The sequence below is a fragment of the Apodemus sylvaticus genome, chromosome 6, assembly GCF_947179515.1.
Source record: "Apodemus sylvaticus chromosome 6, mApoSyl1.1, whole genome shotgun sequence".
Taxonomy (NCBI): Eukaryota; Metazoa; Chordata; class Mammalia; order Rodentia; family Muridae; genus Apodemus; species Apodemus sylvaticus.
The window spans coordinates 134,531,980-134,555,451 of record NC_067477.1 but is presented as its reverse complement, the minus strand read 5'-3'; the positions used below and the strand labels follow the sequence as shown (position 1 = coordinate 134,555,451).

At 46.4% G+C, this 23,472-nt stretch overlaps 1 protein-coding gene across 1 annotated transcript in view; it reads right to left on the bottom strand.

Moving 5' to 3' along the window:
* Prkce (protein kinase C epsilon) overlaps positions 1 to 23,472 on the bottom strand; it is a 497,167-nt gene that overhangs the window by 182,359 nt on the left and 291,336 nt on the right. Inside the window, exons 3-5 of the mRNA XM_052186512.1 lie at positions 5,570 to 5,729; positions 3,738 to 3,772; positions 2,387 to 2,472 (exon numbers count right to left, since the gene is read on the bottom strand). Of these exons, the coding sequence (XP_052042472.1) occupies positions 2,387 to 2,472; positions 3,738 to 3,772; positions 5,570 to 5,729 (281 nt within the window). The remainder of the gene's footprint in view (positions 1 to 2,386; positions 2,473 to 3,737; positions 3,773 to 5,569; positions 5,730 to 23,472) is intronic.

The window sequence follows — 23,472 nt, the reverse complement described above, 5'->3', positions numbered from 1 at the left end:
GATACCAGGATGGGTACCAACCCCACCATCCTAAGAAACCCCATTCTTGAGACCCTGATTATTTGTCTCTGGGGACACAGGCTACATTTGGGAACATGCCCATCTAGAGACGCCACTGCTCAATCTGTCAGGAAAGACAGAAGGAAGTATCCGGTGCCAGATTTAAGTGGTAACTGTGTGTTTCCAATCCTAGGTCCGAACTGTGCAAAGCCCAGAGTATTATGGGACATGTCCCTTCCACAAAGTGAGGGAAAGCATCAGAAACCTGAGGTTCCCAGGCGACGAGACCTGAGAACCGTGGAGACAGGGTTTATGTGATCTTTGCTTCCACTGGACAGGGCACAATGCCTCCATGCAGGAAATGCCCAGTAAGTAGTCAACAGAAGGTTCAAGGGAAGGAAGTCAGGCAGTCAAGCACCTTATCTCCCTCTCCATCTTCATGTGAAAGCAATGACAGTAACCATGTACTGCAGGTTAGGCTCTGAAGTCAAGGGTCATGAGAAATAGCTGCTAGGTCGTAGTGTATTTTTTCCTTCCTTGAGATTGGGTCTCCCGTATCTCAGGCTGGCTTTGAACTGGCCATGCAGCCAAAAATGAGCCTGAACTTCTGTCCTTCTGTCTCTATATTCCTAGCACTGGGATTTCAAGTGTGCAACACCATGGCTTGGGTTATGTGGTGCCAGGGACTGAACCTAGGGCCTTCTGAGTGCCAGACCCCCTACCAACTAAGCTATATTGCAGTCTCTAGATTTCACATTTAACCAGGACAACAAAACAGCTGTGGGGATCAGGCCTCCTGTTTACCCTCAGGAGCACAGAAGACTCAGCTGTAGCCTTGTTCCTTGCCACTTTCAGAGGCAACACAGAAGCAAGAGGAGAAGGGAAGGTTCTGGGTACAAAATTCCCATTTGGCTGACACGTTTTAGGAAGTATGTAGAAGGACTCTGTGAATCACTTGGGGACCCAGATTATATGCTCACTTCACTCTGAAGCCAGGTGTCTAACCATCCCCGGGTTCCTAGGACCTGATCCTAGTGACTTAGGACCACGCGGTACTTACTACACTAGGAATTATTGAAAGCACACCTTTGAAATTCACATTCTGGCCAGATGACCTCTGTACTCATCAGCACACCTGCCATCTCCCCCAGGAAGGTCTTCTAGCCTTGGACTGACATCTGCATTCTCACCCTGTGGGTCGAGACCCCCCAGGGGATTGGGGATGGGAGGTTCTAACGATCCTTTTATATAGGTCACCTGAGACCACTGGAAAACACAGATATTTGCATTACAATTAGCAACAGTGGCAAAATTACATAGCAACAAAAATAATTTTATTTATGGTTGGGGGTTATCACAGCATGAGAAATCATATTAAATAGTCACAGCCTGATCCTGAGCCTTAGGGGAAACCTTGCTCCCTTGTGGAATTCCACATTCCCAGAGCTCTAGAAATTTCCTTAAATTCTCGTTTCTAAGCTAAGAGACAGGGAGTCAAGGCTCAAGCTCTAAGGCAGAGCAGACCACCTGGGTCTGAATGCAGTCATGCAGCCAGCTCTTTCTCACAGTGGCTGTGTCTTGGGCAAGCTTTGTGACCACTTTGGTGCTCCTGGGCTCTCTGTGCTAAGATAATGGCATTAAATAATATGTGTTAAAGCGCTTCTGAGCCAGGGCACAGGCAGTGCTCAACGATGCTATCCTAATCTCTATCTCCTAAGCACTCTTGGATTAGTCCTGCTCTGGTTCCAACCGCCTCATTAAGGCACAGCTCCTCCTGTGTGTTGACTGTTGCCTGCACAGTGTTGCCTTATCACTGGGCCATTTCAGCGTTGCAATGAGGTAATGAAATAGGACTCTCCATTTCAAAGGCACGAATAGGGTGCAGGCCTTTAACCCTCGCACTTGGAAGGCAGGGTGAATAGATTACTAAATTAGAGGCTGGTCTGGTCTACACAATGAATTCCAGGACAGCCAGAGCTCCATTAGAGACCCTGTCTTAAATATAGATGATTGATGATGATTGATGATAGATAGATGATAGAGAGATAGATTAGATAGATAGATGGATGGATGGACAGACAGCTAGACAGATGGTAGATAGATAGATAGATAGATAGACAGACAGACAGACAGAACCCCACATTTTCCTTCCTGATCTTCAGCTCTAGGCTCTTGCTTCACTTGGGTAAAACTAAGTGTTGTGCTTGTGCGGTCGATGGTGCTTCAAGCCAACAGGCGGTGGCCAGCTCCCTCCATTTTTCCCCAACACAATGAAGACAACTGCAGGAGCTCGGAGAGATAAGGCTCCCGTGGGGATCACATCAAAGGCAGACAAGGGAGAGGCTGGTAAGGAAGACAGCACAGAATTCTAGCCGTAAATATTTACCTCGTCAGGGGTTTCCTGTTTCTTCAGCCCAGCGCACTTCGTAATAATGAGCTCATGACACCGCTTGTGGACGACGCAAGTGCAAACTGTCAAGAGAAAACAGAAGGGGCTTGAGTGGTGCCAGGGACAGTAAGATGCCACCCCAAGATCTAATCAGGTCTTGGTGGAGATACGCCAGAGCTGTGCCCTTTCTGACAATGTCCTAACCTAAATGAATCCCCTCCTTAGCCTTTAATGCAATGCTTTAAAAACACTCTGCCACTGGGACCGTGGGGCTTCCCGAGTGCGGAAGGATGAAATGGATGCTCAGAGAGCGCTGGAAGCTTGGAGGAGGTTCCTCAGCTTTCCTGCTGCTGGGGCGGCCGGACCACCCTCCGCACAGCTCTCCACCGAGCCCTCAATGTTAAAGGTTCTGCACTGTCCTTCATTTCCCTCTCAGGGCCATGACACAAAGACTATTTGAGGGGTTTGGGATGGAGCATATAATACAGGAGTTCTAGGGCTTTAAAAATAATCTGCTTCATGACCATTATGTGCCAAATGTTAAAATATCCATCTAATTTAGTAAGTTCACAAAACCGTGGCCTATAGGTCTGGCTGCAAAGTCACGGGGCAGTGCGGCTCCTGGGTGATTAGGGAGGAACTGTGTGCATGCACATGTTCACCATAGCAACCACTAGCAGAATCCTCCCCCCCCCCCCAAGTCCTGCTTAAAGGCTTTAGTTCAACCCTGAAGGGCCCGTCTGTCCTCCCAGTTCTCACGAGAGAGAAGTTTGAGCAAGATCACCTCTCATTTCTACCTTCCTGCACACTTGACTTTGTCTATTGTAGCCAATTAGCCAGAGAAATGCAATCCCCAGCACTTAACCTAAGCTACAAGTATTTAACTTCACTGTAGAAATCATGGAGAGAATCGGCAAGAACCATCCAGGGCTACCACCAAGCTGGTGAGAGAGCACCTTTCAGAGGGCCTGGGAAGGGGGATTGGGGATGCAATAGACCCGAACAAGACAGGAGACTCCAGTAAGCCTCTAGTCAAGTGTTACATCCAGGGGGGAGGGGAGGGGAGGGAATCATAGTATCACTGTCTTCTACCACTGTGGCCAAGATGCTGTGGGGGGAGCACTTAGTGGGATGCCAGGAGGGTGCTTTGTTGGCATGTATCATATATGCATAAGAGTGATGGCCAGACAGTGACAAAGCAGAAGGGGCCACACTCCTTAGAGAGGATGGGCAACAGAACTACACAAAGACTCTAAATGCTTCTAATCTAGCATGCACCTTCCAGAAGGGATTATAATTTTAAACCAACCATGGGTTCCCAAAGCTAAGTTCATGAGACACTTCTTACCTTGACATTGATATCCCTGTTTTCCTATGACACCCCTGAAAGGAAGCAGATGGAATTTTACTAGATCAATAGATAAACACACAAAGTTACCTAATTCTGGCCGCCATCCATTGATGTGCTGAGTACTGTGGAGTCTTCTGAGCAGTGTAATCTTACTACAATCTGCAGGGTTAAGAACACCTTCCAGAAGGCCATAGGGACAGCCTCACTTTGGAGCAGGTACAGGGCCTGCCTGCATCAAGATTTGGTTTTCTCTACAAACACTCACACCAGTTGGGGTAGCAATGTTCTAGAAAGTCACAAGTAATCCTCCTTGCTCTGGACAGAAGCCAGTCAACTAAAACTCCCCCCTCCTCCTGGGTGAGAAGTTGATTCCCCCAATCCTAGCACCAGAACCTGTGTAGAGAGGGCTCTGTGATGGTAGACAAGGTCTGCCATTGGCTGGCATATACCCTAGGTATCCCAAAGCCTGTCAAGAATTATGGGTAGTCTATAGTTAGGACCAAGGACTCAACCGACCATAAAAAGGTTCCTTCCACCGTCATAGCAGGGTTCCTCTGGCAAGGTTAGTTAGCCTGTAAACAGCACAGTCCAATCTACTGAGTCATAGCCCTGCCTCACTGTACCTGAAACTCACATGTCTGCTGTCTAGGTTCACACTTGTTTGGATACATGAACAGAACATGTTAGAAAGCTCCCTAGAGCCCTGGACCCCAAAGAAGGAGTCACAGTCACCTGGGCCATTCCCAGGAACTCAGGGTGTTCCCAACAGGCTAAGAAAAGATGCAACCAATAAGACCAGCCAGTCACTCACCTCATAACCCAAACAGGAATGGCTGAGGTGAACCATTGAGTCAGTGTTGGAGAGAAGCATTGCAGTGTGTGTGTGTGTGTGTGTGTGTGTGTGTGTGTGTGTGTGTGTGTGTGTATGTGTGTGTGTGTGCATGTGTGTGTCCAGGTGGATTTGTCTAAGCTAAGCCACTTCAAGTGGCCATGCCAAGCTCAGTGACTTGCTTCATAACAAAGAGTAATACTGGTGCCTTCTAGAACTCAGGGTCCTTCCGAAGTCCCATTCAGATGCTGATACTGAAATGTAGCCCCCATTTGCTCTCCTCAATAGATCCAAGTGCGCTGATCTCTACTTTAGCTTCAAAGAACTCAGAGAATATGCCAAAAAGTCTGCTTAATTTTACATTTTAATATAGGCTAATAAAATTCATTTTTAAAAATCAGAATCTAACTTCAGTGAAAGTTTTAAACCTCATACCCTTCTACTAGCAGCTTTATTAAGGAAAACCACTATTGTCATTGTCAGAAATGTGAAGGCTCTTGACAGTTTCACACTGTGATGAGGCTGAGGAAAGCAAAATCCTTTCCTTTATTGAGGCCTGTCTTTTAAACCTTAAAATCAGAGTTCTAAAAAAGATGACAAAATTACTATAGATTGAGCTCTGAAAGTAAGATACAGCACTCCTGGACTCTTAGTAGAGAATCTCTCCTTCACTTCAGATTAGAATATGATGTTTCTGTCTGGAAGAGCATTACTTCATTCATTGTTCGCCTTCATGGGAAAATCCCAATCTCCCTCCCTCCCTCCTTCCTTCCCTCTCCCCCTCTCTCCTCACTGTATAGCTCAGGCTGACCTGAACCTGATATGTAGACCAGGCTGGCCTTGAACTCAGAGATTGGCCTGCCTCTGCCTCCTGAGTGCTGGGATCAAAGGTGTGCACCACCATGCTCCCAAAAAAAGCCTTTCTTCCGCACCAGAACTTTTGATTGGCGTTCATTATCTCCCACCCCACGCCTACCCCCCGCCCCTTCCAGGGACTTACCAGATGAAATCTCTGCAGTGTGAGCAGTAGGTGGGTTGCCGCAAATAGGTGGCCATGAACTTGTGGCCATTGACCTGGTGGACCCTGCGCCTGACGGCCCCTTGCCGCTTCCTTGGCCGCATACGCTCCCTGAACACTCGCTCTTCATTGTCTTTCGGGGCTGCAGAAGACACAGCAGAGAGGAGAACAGTGGTGTTAGTGCACCCCAACACTGACCTTTGGGCAGAGGTGGTCGAGTGTGTGTGTGGGGGGGAGGGTGATGGTCTATGGAGCCTCAGTGATCAGATTAAGGAAGTGAGGCCCCTGGGGGGGGGGGCGCAGAGCCAGATTTCATGACCATCTTGTCACGTCCTCCTACATCCTATGGTCCATCCCAAACCACGCTGCTCCCAGCCGTTCCACTCCCTCATGCCCTCTTTCCTCAACCCACACAACTTGAGGGTCCAGGGGGTCAAAATGTCTAACATTCCAATCTTAGCACACTTTTACGTGATGTGAGCTTGGACGATGGAGTCAGACCCCTTCACCAGGAATCTCTGCTGGCATCTCTCTCAATAAAACGGGGCTACACTGCTGCCCACTGTGGGGAGGTTGGAAGGTGGCTGCTAGGAACACCAGAATTCACTTGCTGCTTGCTTCCAAGTAGAATCTAGTAAACCTAACTTCTTCCTTCTCCTTCACACTCAGATTAGAGCAAGCGACCTTTTCTCCAAAGTCAAAAGGACGGGAGAGGGGTAACTCTAAAGGCAGAGAGCCCTCCAGAGCTCAGAAGCACTGATCCAAGAGCATCCGATGAGGTCACTGAAGACAGAGAGCAGTGACCTGGGAAGCACACAGCCCCAGATGGCGAAAATGGGGCTCTGCCTGTTGGAGTTTTATTTTCTGGTCTTCATCTTGCCTGGGATTTTTTTTTTTTTAAACTGGTGGCTATTGTTTCAAAGTGTCTGATAATACTGGCTCCATCTGAGTACAGGTCCATCATTCCCTACCCTACCACACACAAGATCTCACAGGGACACCTCTGGTGAGTGAAAGCAGGAATCTCTTCATGCACATGTGCATGTATGAGTATGTGTAGGTATACATGCATGGACGGCACAGTCACAGGGTGCATGGAGACCAGAGGACAACTTTCAGGAGTTGGTGCTCTCCTTCTACCACATGGGTCCTGGGGACTGAACCCAGTTGTCAGCCAGCTCCTATCCTGACGGAGGAGGAGGAGGCATCTCGCTAGCCCTGAGCATTCCCTAGTTCTCACAAGAAGAAAGTAAATAACTGAAAATCCACTCCAATAAGGAGGAATTACTTGTTATAAACTTAATCTACAAAAATCTAATCTCAACCATGGCATCATGGCTTCTTTTTGGAAAACAAAAACAAAAACAAAACAAAAACCCTCTACTTCTTTCATAAAACTCACTGCAGACCAGTAAATCGGCTCCTAACGCATTTCCAAGGCAGTCAGGTTTGCAGGTGTGCCAGTTGTTTGCATGCTGGTACACTGTTTGCATTTACAATATCGAGAATTCCAATTCTTTGAGAATTATTTTCTCAAAGGAACTCTGCTGCAATTGTGGCACAGCCTTCCTTGAGAGCTTAGCCTAATGCAGAGATGCCTGGCAGTTCAGTCAAATGCCCCACACTCTGTTCACTCTGATTTAGAGGGGCCAGGGCAATATGGCATCCATGAAGTCAACTGTATTTATTTTCAGATACCTCTGGGAGGGGTGATAGATACTGGTGGGAAGTTGTGTTGAGCTACGAAGGTAGGTAAACAGGAGGCGTCTGTGACGGTCAGGAATACTGCCAATGGTCACTCCTGCACATGGGGTCTGTCTGAACAGAACTTGTTTGGAGATTTCTATTACTTCAGCCACTGAGCACATCTGCCTTGCTTTTAAAGTTACATTTTATGTCAAATGAATGGGGAACTAACCAACCATGGCGGCTCAGACATGTAATCCTACCACTCAGGAGACTGAGACAAGAGTGTGGCTGGAAACTCAGGGTCAGCCTGGGCTACAAAGTGAAAGCTGTCTCATTCTGGGTGGTCAACCAGGAGTACCTGGAGAAACCAGGAAACTAGAAAAAGGTCACTGCAGAGAGGGGGCGCCATCTGGGGTGGGGATGGTAGGACATGGGCAGTATTGAAGGAGACTGAGTGGCCACTGAGGGGAAAGATTAAGTCAAGAGCAAAGTGTGAAGATGGGGTAAGGGAACAGGGTGAAGAGTTAACCAGAAGGAAGGATGCATGAAAAAGACTGCGTGGTGTGGACACCTACTATCTCTCTTTATCTCTGTCTTGTCTATTTATATAGAGAGGGGGAGATTGAGAAGAGGCAGTGATGAGAAGAAGAGAAGAGAGGAGAAGAGAAGAAATTATGATTGTGTGGTCTCTCTCTCTCTCTCTCTCTCTCTCTCTCTCTCTCTCTCTCTCTCTCTGTGTGTGTGTGTGTGTGTGTGTGTGTGTATGTGTGTGTGTGTGTGTGTGTGTGTGTGGTATTAATAATTACAGAAGAAGAGGTCAGGCAGTTAAGAGGGAGCAGGGAGGAGACATGAAAGGAGCTGGAGGGGGGGATGATGTAATGATGTAAGACAGTACTCATGTATGAAATTCTCAAAAATGTAAATGTAAAAATATTTGCAGGAGAAATACAAAAGAAAAATTCAGTGGAATTTTTAAAGTGTAAAACAGCATTACTGACGTACCATGGATGGCTATACCATTCCGTACCTGATAAAGCTACAGCTTTGCTTTAATACAATAGTACTTGTTACCAGCATGCTATAAGGAAACTGATTTATCCATTTACTGATCCAGAAAACAGCGCATGACACACGTTTTCAGAAAGCAATATTATAATGCATAGCAAACACAAACAGATTCACAAAGAGATCTGGCTTGTCTTGGGAATTAATTCTAAGTCAATCACTAAACACAAACAAAAGCTATAAAATTGTGAACTACACTGCATGGCTAGATTAGTCAACAAAGGCAACTTGTTTAAGATTAGCACAGTGTTCTAAAGATCTCGATAGCAATTCAAAACCATGTGCAAACATCAGAGGAACATGGGAAATGTATAGAGCATCCCCAATATAACCTGATCTTATATCAACCAATAGGCTCAGGATAACAGCAAAGAATTACACCATGCTAGAATAATTGCATAGTATTTTTTATAAACCATTCTCCAGTTCCCTTTTCAACGTATTTTTTTTCCTGTGCCTAAATTATCAAGAAATGCGCAGGCTCCCTAGTGGTTTGATGTGTCCCTGGCATGAACAGAGGAGCCCTGGAGAGCAGGAGAACACAGTTCATGTCATTCATTTATCCACCCTTTGTTCTGTCCACGCATCGATTCATATTACAGCCATTCCAGAAGTCTGCTTCTGTAGTCCAGACTGGCCTTGCTTGCACAATCTGGCCTTTGCTTCCACAGTGCTAAGACCACAAGTGTGCACTACTACACCTGGCCACAAGAGGGCAAACTCAAGCAGGAAGTCTGCTTTCTCCCTTTATCTGTTCAGTTACATGCCAGAGTCTCAGTGGAATTTCTGGTATCCAGGAAAAGTCTTTAAGCTCAGGAGAGACATACAGAATAAAACCACTGACAAGTTATCCAAGGCGTTCCTTAACACCTCTAGCTGTCTGAAGGATGCCCCCTGCTGCTTCTGGATGTGCTGTGCCACACTCAGCTGCCATGACGGCTCCTTTGCCTAGAGTACCTAGGCGGTTCTCAGATGTTTCATTTGTGACTTTACCTGCCAGACAGCAGAAAGGGTTCCCAAAAGTTAGGGAAAGGCTACCACTTAGCATGATTACTTGGTGAGACTTTCTGTAGAATCAGAGAACCTGACTGGTCTGATAGAACAAGAACCCACAAAGGCACAAGCGGAAGAGTGACGACATCTTCAGGAACCCCAAACCCCAGACATTCCAGGCATGACTTCTAACTCCTCCAACTCCAAACTCCTGGCACTTTTTTTACAAATTCCTCCAATTAGTTCATAAACCTCACACTCCTGGTACTGTTTACACTAGTAAATATTAAGCAGTCTCGATGTGGAGAACCATCTGTGAGAGGCTGCAAACTGGTTGATACAAAGAACAAAAAGAATTATGTACTGGGTAGCTTCTAGTCTGTGCATCTAAGCTTAAGAAGCCCCCTTTGCCTGGTGGAAGGGATCCCTTTCCTTATAGACTTTATGAGTACTTGGAAACTCACGAAGAGGGGAGCCTGCCTCCAAACACTATACTCTTGCTGATGGGGATGGGGGAGGGGGAGTCACTGAAGGACTCAAGCCTTCAACATCCACATTGCCCTCTCTCTTTCCACACAAGAGCAGCTGGAAGAGAACACTGCCTCTTGGGTGAGATCACAGGTATCCTCGACATTAATCCTTTAGAGATACTCTTCATTTTAGGAAAACCTAGCAGGAAATTCTTGCTTGTGTCAGTCTATGGGTTCCTGAGTGTTTCCAGGCTGTGTGTGGGAGGGACTGTCAAATTCAAGGTGCACTGGCCAGTGCTGGCTGTGGCTGTTACTGCCCTGAAGGATTAGCCCTGAGGCATACAGAGGCAGTTCTTCAAGCAGCTTGTAGGGGTTTCTTTCTGAGCTCCCTCTACTGACTCCCCTTCTTGCAAAATAATTGAAGCAGGTGTCTGGATAGGCCAATAGTTTGCCTTTGTTTCAAACTTTAAATTTCTGCACAAATCATTGATCTCTTTCACTTTCTGTTTTTAGTAGGTTTGTTTTTGTTTGTTTCGTGTCGTATTGTTTTGTTTTTTAATCTATCAAGGGAGAGAGAAGCCATGGAGGGCTCAAATACTGGTCTGGAAGGAGCAGTGCTGTGATTCTTCATTTTACTAATCTGGATCTGGAGCCGCCCGAGGGGCACATCTCTAGTTGTAGCTGTGAGCAGATTTCCAGGGAAGTCAGAGGTAGAATGGTCCACAGTGGACATAGATGACTTTACCCCTGAGGCCAGGGTACCAAGATCAAGTAAAAAGAAGCCAGTAATCTGAGCGCAGACATTCAGTGCAGACTCTTGACTGTGGATACAATGTAACCAGCTCATGCAGCCAGGCACCAAGCCTTGCCACCATGATAGCATGTTTCCATTTTAAACTTGGAGCTAAATAAAGCTTCATTAGGTTATATGGTCAGGTATTAGTCACGCTGGGGCCTGGGGAATGCTCTACCTCCCGGAGTTCATTCAAGCCTGCCTTTCCATCATTCTCAGGTCTGGGCATCCAGACTGCCTATGCCAACTGGAAGGCCAAAAGCAACCACACAAAATGAAATCCCAAAGGATTTGAAAGCAGTGGCACCTCTTATTTTTCCATGAGGAAAGTGGGTGTCACTGTTTTGAAGTGAACAAATACTTCATGACAGTGAGTTTTAAATATTAAGTAAATATTTATGTGGCACCAAAGATATGCCCTGCATATTGTACTCACACAATGCATTAAAAAAAAAAAAAAACCCTTCATGTTCAAAACAGGAAAGAGGAAGCAGCGACCGGTTTCTCGGGAGGGATAGTTCGATGTGTATCTTCCCAGAGCCACAGCGTTCATCAGAAGGTCAGCGAGGAGGCTTGGGAGGGGGTCTGCATGTTTCATTAAGTATGTAATCGAGTCAGAAGAGTGCGGGTGGCGTTTGGAGATTAGCATCTCAAGCTTAATAGAAACCCTTTCTCTGTTCACAGCCGACTTCACGTGCCATCCAGTCATGGGCCAAAACTGTAGCTGGTGTCTGTTCCCCGGTGCATGAAGACACCGGGTGTGATGGGGCAGAGGTTACAGCACTGGTGTAAACTGAGGCAAAGCGAGTGATTGCCGGGTAGTAGGAAAGTGAGGCAGATGTACCCCAGCCACACCTGGCTAATTAAGGTTGCTAGGCCTGAGCACACTGTGACGGGTGTTAAGTCCCAGAGGAAGGCTCCCTCGGGCAGGGGGCCAGTTTGCCTTCTGCCCTCCCTTTACCTGTTCAGCCACATGCCAGAGTCACAGCGGAATTCCTGGTATCCAGGAAAAGTCATTGTCCCCAAGAGGGACACAGAGAATGAAATACCCCCAGGCTCCTCGCCTGGGAAATCGACCAAGTTGGACACCTGCCAAGGGAAGGGATCCAGTCCCCAGTGTGCAAGCGAGGTGCAGGGCAAGTCACAGAAGCTCATCTAAGCCTGCACGCCTGAGCACGGTGGAGGCTGTGCACACGGGGTCAGCTCTGGCCCCCTTCTCCCATTCTTAAAACGCAGTGATGAAGCTCACCAGAGGGACACAGTACTGGAAGTCTTAGCCAGGTGTCTACTTTCTCCCAGGGTTTGGTTGGCAGTTGTGGGAAGAGAGAGGCTCAGAGGTCTGGTCCCTCCTCAAATAACTCCCAAGTTTTTCAAAGCCATAGATACCACAACCTGAGTGATTACAAGGTTACCTTCCTTGTTACAAGTCTCACACCCCATGCTGACAACACCAGCTATTCCAAGGCTGGAGCTTCAACAGGCAGAGTTCAGAGAAGTCTCAAGAAGAGCTAAAACTTACTCCCTCTCATCCAGGTTAGCCCCCTTCTGCCTCCCTGGGACTCACAGAGCCGTTTAAAATTAAGTGCCTGCCCCAGTTCCCCATACCACAAGGAATTAAGCCTTTGGTTTTCCTTGGGTTACTTCTTCACTAAGGCAATTTTTGAACTCTAATTTTAAAATTAAAAAGCCATCATTGGGTATAATGGTAGATGACCTGAGACAGGGGGATCAGTGTGAGCTCAGGGCTAGCCTTAGAGAAAACCCCCATCCTACCCCCCCCAATTAAAAATAAATAAAAATAGCATGGCCTCTTCAAAATTGTTATGGAAGCAGGACAGGGTGCCCAGGAGGTGGACATGGTGGGATCTATTGTCCGACCTACCAAGAAGGAGCGATCTTAGAAATCCAAAGATTAAAGGAAGGAAAATATAAGCAACAGAATTACGGCAAGACAAGGGGTTAGAGGAAGAGAAGCAAAGAGAGAATTGAGGGTGACTGCTGTGTCGCTGAGCAGAGGACCACGCCTTCCAGCTTCATGCGGCAAACCCAGATCAGGGCTACACAAGCACCAGGGCAGCCTGTCAGACTAGCAGATGACAGGGACACTGAGCACAGTCTGCCCTTCTCCAGCCCTCTCAGTCTTGAGGCTCCAAGGATTGAAGCTCTTATTTCTTACTTCATGCCACACTACTCAGTATCCGCTACTGCTAGAACCTCGTTAGGAAAGCCAGATCAAATCTAGTTCTGTAACGTCGTAACTGAGGGGTTAAAGCTGAGGGAGCTCATTCTTTAGTTCTTTCAAATCTCCTGCCAAGGAGACAAGGTGACGTCTCTTCCCTCCTCCCTGCTGTCCCTCTACGTCTCCCAGGAGAACAGCGTGACCCTGTTCTTCTTGTACCAAGGCACTTGGTGCCTTTAAAACCTCAAAACCCTTTCCCCTTATCTGTGGCCAAGGAGGACTCTGGTTAATTTCTGCATGAGAGACAGTGAAACTTGACATGTCATTGACCAGAAGTTTTTAGAGGATGATTCTTGGCCTCTTCTTTGCTGCTTATTGGAATGAAACTGCTTCTCTTCACTGTGGAAAGTTTCTTATAAAATCGAATAAGCAATCTTACTTCTGCATCCTCAATCAAATAACATGAAAAGTTACATCACCCAAAACTCTGCGTGCAGATATTTATATCAGCTTTATCCATAATCACCAAGAACTGAAACACCGACTAACCCTCAGTGAAGGACTGATGTCCACTCCAACGTTGAAATCCACTCAGCCAAACAGAAGGAACAGATAAGGAGCAGAAACAAAACCGTGGATGCCTCTCAGATGCTAAAGTGACAGAGTCAAAAAGCCACACGCAGACATACAGTTCCATGTAAGTGAGATTCTAGAGGAAGTGAAGTCACAGGCGTCGGAAAGCCCACCAGGCACTGGTGGCAGGCAGGGGTTTTGACCATGAAAAGGAAAAGACAAAAGGGTAATTTGGGAGGTATTCAAAGTGTTCCATGGTTTGTGGTAGCTTCCATGGCTAACATGTTTGTCAAAGACAGAACTAACTTGCCGGAGAGGGTGAATTGTACTGTATATAAGTCGACACTCCATTTAGAAGAAGGGAGAAGAAGAGAGAACAAAGGAAGGAGGCCGGCTGCCATTGTCCGTCCGCCTGCGTCAGGAGCTGCTACTGATGGGCAGAGCTGCAGGGGGACGGTGGACAAACATCGAAGCGTGGAATCAGCCTGCCACTGAGCACCACACGTTAGTCTGGAGCTGGGCAGAAGCTGCCAGGCCCGCTTTCCTCCCTGACTGGCTTCCTCTGGTGACTCCTGCTCACCCCTCACTTCTGTGTGCTCCCTCAGGTGCCATCTCGGAAGGCATGATGCTTTGTGCCCCTCCCAGCCTCTCTCACTGCACTGGGGACACTCCCTTTCTAGACAGGGCGCGCTCTCTCTCTCTCTCTCTCTCTCTCTCTCTGTCTCTCTCTCTCTCTCTCTCTCTCTGTCTCTCTGTCTCTCTCTCTCTCTCTGTCTCTTCCTCTCCCTCTCCCCCTCCTTCCCTTCCCCACCCTCCCTCCTCCCTCTCCCCCTCTCTTCCTCCTTCCCTCCCTCTCTACCTCCTCTCTCTCTCTCTCTCTCTCTCTCTCTCTCTCTCTCTCTCCCTCCTTCCCTGCCTGAAACTTCCTATTTCTCCTGCATAAGAATCTTCTTGTCAGAGTGGACCATGGACACCCTCTCTTCTTTGAACTTCCAGAGTGCTAGAGTCTTTACTGTTCATTTTTGGCATTCACCCGGCAGATCTACCTGCCCTGCTATGCATCAAATGCTGGCTGCTCTCTGCTCAGAGAAGTGGCTCATTACTTCAGGAAAAGAACTCTTAAGATTTCTTTGCATCCTTTCCCCATCCCCACCCCAACACCCTCATTCGTATTAGTAGCTCTAATCATTGTTAATTGAATAAAACACCCAAGTATTGACGATAATAGGTAAAAAACATTGTAATCTATCTACTTAGGGCTCAAAATTACTATGTAGTTTTGCCTTCTATTCAAAGCGATTGAAATGTCTTTTCACAAAATAAAAGCCATCCATGATTCTAAAGAACTTAATAATCCACGAAGGACCCACACTAGCACAGTAAGTGCATATGCTTCCTGACATGTGATTGTTTCCAAGTGCAAGATTTCTTTCATGTTACAGCACACTGAGATGTTACCACTCCCTGTTATTTCTTAATCCCACTCAAACAAATTATATGCATTTCTTTTCTCTTCTACAAGTCTTGGCCATGTATCTCGAGCTAATATTTACCCTTTATGGGTATTTCCTATTTCCACCAATGCTTATGCTTCAACTAGATAGGTCAGCCTAATTCATCTTTTAATCCTGCAGGGCAGAGATGCACAAAGGGAAGTCCCCTGCACTGAAGCCACTGTGTGGTCATGTCACATCTTATTACACATGCTTTGGTTGTTGTCACAGTAAAGGCTAAGTGAGCAATTCAATATTGACAAAGCATTACTTGGATCCAAGGGAATTATCTTTTCTCCAGAAATTTTTAACAGCATATCAAAGTTTTTTGCCTCGGGATTGAGTTTTTCATTGGTAGGGAAACCATTAGTGTGTGTCTCCTATACATACACATGGTCCATTTTGATATGATCATCCAGGTGTGTGAGGGATGGTCTGGAGTCAAACTGTTTATCAGTCCAGAATCACTGGAGACACACAGTGGACAACCTGTGTGTTCCTAAACACCTCCAACATGGGAGCGGGCCACCAACAGGGGGTGGAGAGCTGAGATCATCCTTCCAGACTGATATGGACACTCAAGACCAGTCCCCTCTGGTTAGAATTAAAAGTGTATCTCAGTAGAAAGAGAAAAATGAAGGAAATGTGACAGACACTCAAATGTGATAGGAGAAATCACACACACACACATGCACATGAGACACAGACACACACATGTGCATACATACACACTCAGACACACATACGCATGCACACATAAACATACAGAGAGACACAGACACACAAACACACATAGAATCACAGAAACACACATGTGCATACATACACACTCAGATACACACATACACATATACACAGACACACACATGTGCATGCATATACACACTCACACACTCACTCAGATACTCATAAATGTGCAGACACACATGTACACAGAGACACAGACAAACAGAGACACAGACACACACAGGTGCATATGTACACACACAGACACTCACACATACACACACACACACACACACACACACACACACACGACACAAGGTCTTTGCTGTTGTATCTTGAGTATTGCAGGCCCATCAAAGCAGATAGGTGCTCCATCTCAGGGTTTCTGTTCAGCAAGTTTGGTTCATGAATCTGAGAATCCAGTCTCAACAAGCTCTTAGACTCTATGGGCAGGCCCAGAACTGGGGGAAGTGAGCTTCTGCCATAGGTAGCTAGTGGTCGTCCCCTGAGTCAGGCCTCCTGAGTCACTGGGACCACTGGAAATGTCTTTCTTAAATAATGACAAATCATTCCAAAGCCCCACAGTCAAGGTAGCTAAGGGCATCTCCAGGGAGACAGCTGCCTGAGAATTTCCAGTAAGATGTCTCTAGGTGTCAGGAGGGATCCCTGAGGTTAGCGTCTTGCATCTGCTATGGAGCTGAGCTACACTGTAAGTGGGGGGACAGATAGAACACAACAAATAGTTGACTATAAAAACTGTACACACAAAAGGGAAAACAGTCCCAGTGAACAGAACAGCCAGGTTCGACATCCGCCCGCAGAGCACCTGCTGTGCACCAGAGACGCTGCCAGCCTCTAACTTGGGCTTGCAGATGGCCAGAGTGTAAGTAACTGTAGGCTGAGGCTGGCATCTCTGCTCTCATCTGGCTCCTTCACTAGCTGAGTTCCGCTCTGCTTGTAGACAGGTTAATCATAATCACCACAAAGCTACCCAACTCAGAGCCACCAAATGGGAAGAACTGCCCCAAGCAGGCAGCAGAGCAACCTCTATGAGCAGAAACAGTCGCCTTGTGGTGGGAGACATCAGAATGCCACCTCTAGCGGTGGTGATTTTTCAAGAGCTGGCAGAACCTCATAAACCTGGCTAGAGGCAACCAACAGAGAGCCCAGTTTGACAAACACTGTGCACCTAGGTATATACTTCTTTTCATGTCTGTGTGGGGAGCTGGGCAGCGGACAATCTCAGGAGTTGGTCTTCACCTCCACCTTGTTTGTGATGGTTTCTTGCTCACTACCCTATCTCCCAAGCTAGCTGGATCTGGGAGCTTCTGGGGATTCTCCTATCTCCTCCCAGCCTGCTGTAAGAGTTCTGGAATTCCAGATGTATATACACATGCAGCTCCAGCAGGGCTCTGCAAACACAGACTCAGATCTACACACTTGGACTTTACCCTGAGTCATCTTCTGCTCCAATGTCGCATATTTCCTGCCCATCATTTTGTTCCTTCATGGCTTAAATAGGGCGCTCTTGATTGCACCCCCAAACGATCCCAGTGGTCCTGTGCTGTAAAAGGGATCCCCTCCTCTTTTCTCTAGTTTTCTTTGAGTAAGTGGCTAGAACTGGCTTGTCAGGACTCTCTGAGGTCATTGCTTCACTGTCAATACCATCCGATCAGTAACCAGTTGTACCTCCCCAACTTTGGACATGGAGGCAAAGCCCTTGTTTGTAGCCAGCCTCTTCCTAGGTCTCTGTAGTGAGAACTTGGGAGCCTTTCTCACCATAAAACAGTGACACTCTGCGATGTTTCCTCCCTTGGGTCTATCATCAGAGATTTCCATTTCCTGGAAAAGTCTTTGGTCCTCACCTGGTATCTTAACACTTCCCATGTGATTTACTTCCCAAGAACCAACTCGGAACTCATAGGTAGATTTCTGGGTTTCCAGGACTTGGGACATCTCTGTTGTCATCCTTATATTCCTTATCCTTCACCTAGGACAAGGGAATACTTCATACAAGTGTGTTAGCTTCATTCCGAGAGCCAAAAGAAATGCAGAAAAGGGATGCTTGTCTTTGTCGGCAGAGACTGTAGGTGGGGTGGCAGGAGGAGAGATGCCACGCTGAGGAGTTCATTTACCTCCTGAAATATGTGACCCCCCTCTGAGCCTGCTATATCAACTACCAGATGAGGTTCAGTAGACACATAAAATTACCGAGAACTGATATTCCATGACTCCCAACTCTGGCAACAATACACCCATTTGGAGAATAAGCCTGTGCCTGGTGCTGGTCAGCCTACTGAGTCATGCTTGCTGGGGTGGAGAGAGGCACTCAGATTGGGTTACAACTCCCCAGGGGACGCTAATGTACAGTCCGTGTTGAAGAGCATTCCTACCAGCAAAGATCTGGAGAGATATTTAGGGACAGAGGTGACAACCACTCCAATAGCTCCTGATCCAGAATCTGCCTGTTACATAGAGCAAAGGTTCTGGCTTACTGTCTTTTGTGTTTCCTTACTGGGGGCAGCATGGCTCCGTGGAGATTCTAGGTGGTGTCTACAGTGTGGGAGCTAGGCACATCCAACCCTTGACACTGTGGTATGACATTGTCATTTACAAAGTTCACACTCAAAAATTGAGCAATAGTTTTAAATTTTGCAAAAAAAAAAAAGTCTCATACTGTTTTAAGTAAACCTACAATTTTGTGTTTGACCTCAGTTGTAGCTCTTCTGTGGCTGGCAGGCCATGGGTTAGGCACGCCTGGGAGATATTTAGGTAGGGGGAGATGGATAGGAAAGGGGGAGGGGAGAGTAAGGAAGAAAGAGGAGTATATTCTATCAAGTTCACTAATGAGTCTGCCCCTGACTATGGCACTGGTCAGGTGTGTATGTGTGTGTGTGTGAGTGAGTGTGTGTGTGTGTGTGTGTGTTCACCGCTCTTCCCTTGGCCTCATATAAGATGCTATGGGGATGGTCCTGTGCTTCTAAGTCCTGGTTGGTTCTGAGATTTGCCTGGTATGTTCCTCAAGATCACCAGTATGGGGCTGGAGAGACAGTTCAGCATGTTAAGCTGGGCATAGTGGTGTCAAACCTATAACCCCAGAACCAGGGGACATAGAGACAAGTGGCCTCAGAGCTTAGCCAGCAAGCCTAACCAGCACAGGGAGCTGTAGGCTCAACGAGATACCATATTAAAAATGAAAGTAGTAGGAAGTAGAACGGGTCAACTTCTGAATGTCACAAGCCAATATAGCAAATATATATGGACACTCACAGTAGAGCAACGAACACACCACCACCACAACTATCTACCACCATTATCACCACCACCAGAATATTAAATGTTCATTTACACAGACCTCCTGGTCTCTACATAACAATGAGGAAAGGGCATCAGAGTTGAGAATCCCTTAAAGATTTAACTCAAATGCTGACAGTTGAGAGTAGCTGGTATAGGCTTAGTCTAAAGCCATCTGGGAATCTTACCTCAAGCACTGCTCAGTAAAGTCAAGAAGGGCTCCAAGGTCAAGCGCTTGTCCTTGAAACGAGTGGAGGAAAGCTACCTGTCACATAGAGGGCACACTCCTACTGTAATCTACAGTTTTATTTGGCTTGCTGTGTTTCACCCAGATATTTTCTGAGCTCCTTGCAAACAGGAAAATGCTGTCTAATAAGATATTGGTGTTCGGTGGCACAATATCACTTAAACAAAGCACGTTTGGGGCTTCTTTCTCTACAAAAGTTGTGTTTCCAGAGGGTCAATGGACTTTCCATCAATCAAACCTTCCTTTGAACGTACATTCAGTGCTAAGGGTGGGTACCCTGTGGTGTGTGCTTTTGAAGAGTGGCTAACCAGCTTGGTAATGTTAATAATTATACCTTAATTCTCCTATTTGGTAAACCTAAACTTTAACATAGCAATTTCAGGGTAAAATAGGGGTTCTTTTGGTTGCTTTAATTTGAACTCTTACCAAGGGAGCCTGAGGCCTTCATAACACATCTCACAAAGATTTCAAGCTCCTTCAGAGTGCTTGTTTTCAGTCATGGAGGGGGGGGGGTGCTTCAGTGCCTTAACTTCAGGGGTTTTCTCGTGTGGCGTCAGTAAAGAACAAGTAAGAAGAATAAGTAGGGGGCAGCCCATGGTGATTAGGAACAAGGTCAGCAGGGTGAGACCGACTAAACAGGCCCCAGGCCCCAGGGCTCGAGCAGGCCTGAGCATGGCAAACATGGCGCCCGCTAAACCATTAGCTTACATTCTTAAAGCTAGACCCTAAGGTCCGTTCCCTTATTTGGCCACCTCCTTATGCCTAATTCATTCCAGAGACAAAGCACCAAGGTCAGGATATCAAAATTCAGTGTTTGGCTACACTGACTAATGTGTCCAATCAGGACGTATCCACTCATTGCAGAACGTTCCAGCAGAAACAGTTTGGCTCACAGTTGGAGGGAGTGACAGTCCATCGCATTAGGAATGTGTGTCTGGGGCTCCGCCCATCTCCAGGAGCTGGAACAGTGATTGGCCAGCTATCATCCAATGTGCTTGCCCATTAGCAGCCCATTCCTTCCGGTTAGACCCCTACCGCCGAAAGCTTCTTCAACTTCCACAACAACGCCACCAGCAGGCTACCAAATGTTACCACATGGGAGCCGTGCAGAACATTTTCACACCCAGACCCCAACAGTGGCCAAGTGAACACCTCAGCCACGTCAAAGAACACCTGAAGAAATTAGCCTAGTCGTTCAAACACCAAGGACTGGGCTCTCAGAAGTTCTTGACAGATGCCCGGCCTCAGGCTTTTCCACCAGCCACTGTTCCCAGCCCCCAAACACATCTTACCCTGAGTCAAGAGAGGCTCAAACAAAAGACCTTGGACAGACCCACGCTGGGTTGCAAGCTGCAGGCCCCCAGCAAGGCCCAGTCACCCTCCCGCTCCTTGTGCTGGAAATGGCTTGTTAGACACTTGGCCTGGGGTATCGTCAAGCCAGGGATCTGGTAATTCCTGGGGAAACTGGAGCAGAGTCAAGAATAAACTCTGGCAATGACCTTGACAGCTGTTTTCTCCTCAGCCAGCCAGAGTGCCTCATGGAAATGTGACATCTTTATCAATGATCTTCAAAATTAGAAGGGGTGAAGCGGGGATAAATGAGCTCACAGCAAGTGTAACTCAGTCTGCCAGCAGTTTCAAGATCAGCTCTGTCAACTCAAATGAGGACAGCAAACTTGCTTGCCTAAGGACCAGACACTGGCTGGCATCCACCACGGAACAATAAATGCCCCATCTGTCATGCAACAACACCCCTTTTTATTTCTAATTTTTAAGTTAAGCATTTTTTTTTGGTTAATATACTAATTCCATTAAGGGGTCGGGGAATGAAGCTACAGACAGTTACAGTCTCCAGTCAAAATCATTTTACAAATCAGGTGTGGTACACACACCTGCCATCTAGCACATGGGCCTCAGCCAGGAGGATTGGGAGTTGAAGGCCATCCAGGGTATAATGGAGACTCAGTCTCCAGCACAACATAGAAATGTTAATGCTATAGAAAACCACCCAGCTGTGTCCCAGTCTTCAGCCAGAGGTCTATTCCCTAAGAATTTCTTGAGGTAACTTTTCTTTCCTAAAACTCTGGAAGAGATAAAATGAACAAACCAAAACCTCGAATACATCTCTTACCATTTGAAAGACAAAGTCATTTAAAAAAAAAATCACTGCATTTTCCATCCAATACTCAATAGATTTCTTGTGGAGTTGGAAGAGCTAATCTTAAAACCCACAACAGTGAACACTGAAAAACAAAAAACAATACTAGAAACTGTTGATGTAGAAGAATAACAGGAACTTGCTCAGCAGGGAGCATTTATTTCATAGCAAATGTAATTACAGCACCATAAATTGGCTCAGACAATTTAACAGACAAAAAGAATTCCAGGCCCGGAAGTGCAGGCTCAATGGGAACAACCCGAACTGGTCATCACACGAGCTCAGGTCTACCAGTTGCCATGCAGTGGGAAAATTGAACCTAAGTTCAAAAACTCAAGTATAAGAAGAGAAACACAAGACTTTTATTTTAAATTAAAAGGAGACTTGAAACAGAATAACACTCTCTAGTCAAGGATATAGCAGATAATCTCACCTTCCAGTAAGATACAGTCTGAAGACAGAAAAACAAAATAAAACAGAGGATGACAACAGTTTCTTCTTGGGAAATGTAAAGTTACTGGTGATCCTAACACCAACTTCCACATTACAGGCAATCTGAAAAATACAAATTTAAATGACGAGATGTCCAGTTATACTAATGGGGGGGGAGGGGCAAAACTGGACCTCTGGTTTTATTGAGTGCTGCTAATGACTTGAGCACAGTTTTGTAAGCTGCTATTGGGAGTGTGGACTACCATGGCCTAGTTGAAAGACACTTTGGCAATGCTGGCTAAGCTAACATTCATTTTCTACCAATAAACAGTTCCTAAGAACACACCTGGAGGGAATGGTATGCACTTAAACTCTGTGGCAGTAAAAAGTTTAAAACAGGTTAAAAGTCTGCCAGGAAGTGAATGGACTGAAAATACACGACACTGTCCTAGAGGGGATGTCAGCACCAGTTAGTATGAATGAACTCATTTTGTATCAGTGTAGACAAATCTTAAACACAAAGTTGCCTTTCAGAAGTAAGCTTCAGGCCAGGTTGTGGTATCACAAGCTGTCTCATGCCTTTAATCCCAGCCCTTGGGAGGTAGAAGCAGGTAGATCTCTGTGAGTTTGAGACGAGCCTGGTCTACAGAGACAGTTCCAGGAGCCCAGGGCTATACAGAGAAATCTTGTCTCACAAACAAACAAACAAACAAACAAAACATGGAAAAACAAAAGAAGCAAGCTTCGTTGGAATGGGTAATATAGTACACTATTTCCCTCGGGTATACAGATGCATATACAAAGATTACTTTAAAAATTAAATGGCTGGAGCTGGAGAGGTGGCTCAGTGGTTAAGAGCACTGACTGCTCTTTCAGAGGTCCGGAGTTCAATTCCCAGCAACCACATGGTGGCTCACAACCATCTATAGAGCGATCTGGCGCCCTCTTCAGGCAGGTGGATGTATGTGCAGCAGAACACTCATACATTAGATAAATAGAATTTTAAAAGAATCACACCGACTTTCAGCTTAGATGCCACTGCTAGGACAAAGAACAGAGTCACCTCCACAGGTGCTGGGACACTTAAGCTCTGTCCAAAATTTCATCCCAACAAAGCAAATTAAAGAGGTCCACAGCAAATACTGCTTTCCATGCGTTAACTATGAATCATGGGTAAATAGATCCTTGCCCCCTCACCTATAGTTAAACAACTTTCAACATTCATAAAAGGTTCTGTGTGTCCATATGTCATATCTACGTGCTGAATATGAGCCACTCACACTAATATGTGATTGCTTGGCACAGGAAACCTTAAAAGCAATTCATGCGGCTAACAGACAGTGTTTGGCACTTATATGTAAGGCGTCTGCATAGTGCAATGTCCGGATATGCGTGTGCAGGCTGAGATACCAGAGGGAGGTTTTGGGCTGCAGAAACGCCGGTTAGCATACATGCTTCTCCACCCCATTTGCCATTTTCCCCTAAGCTGTACCAGAAAAGCAGGTTAGAGAAGGAACACACATTTCACAGCAAGACATTCTAACTCGACGACGATAGCCTCACTCCCAAGACACCTTCATGTTTCACTCTATAGACACGGTCTAGAGAAATACCATTAGGACATGTCTGGAAGCCTCAGTGCCGCCTTTGGAAAGGAATTAGGCAGCACAACAAGTGGGTACATTAGAGAAGACGGTGGTGGAGACCATGAGACAGGACAGATTTGAGTTTCCTACCTCCCCTCGCCCCAAAGAAGCCTTTCTGAAGCATGCA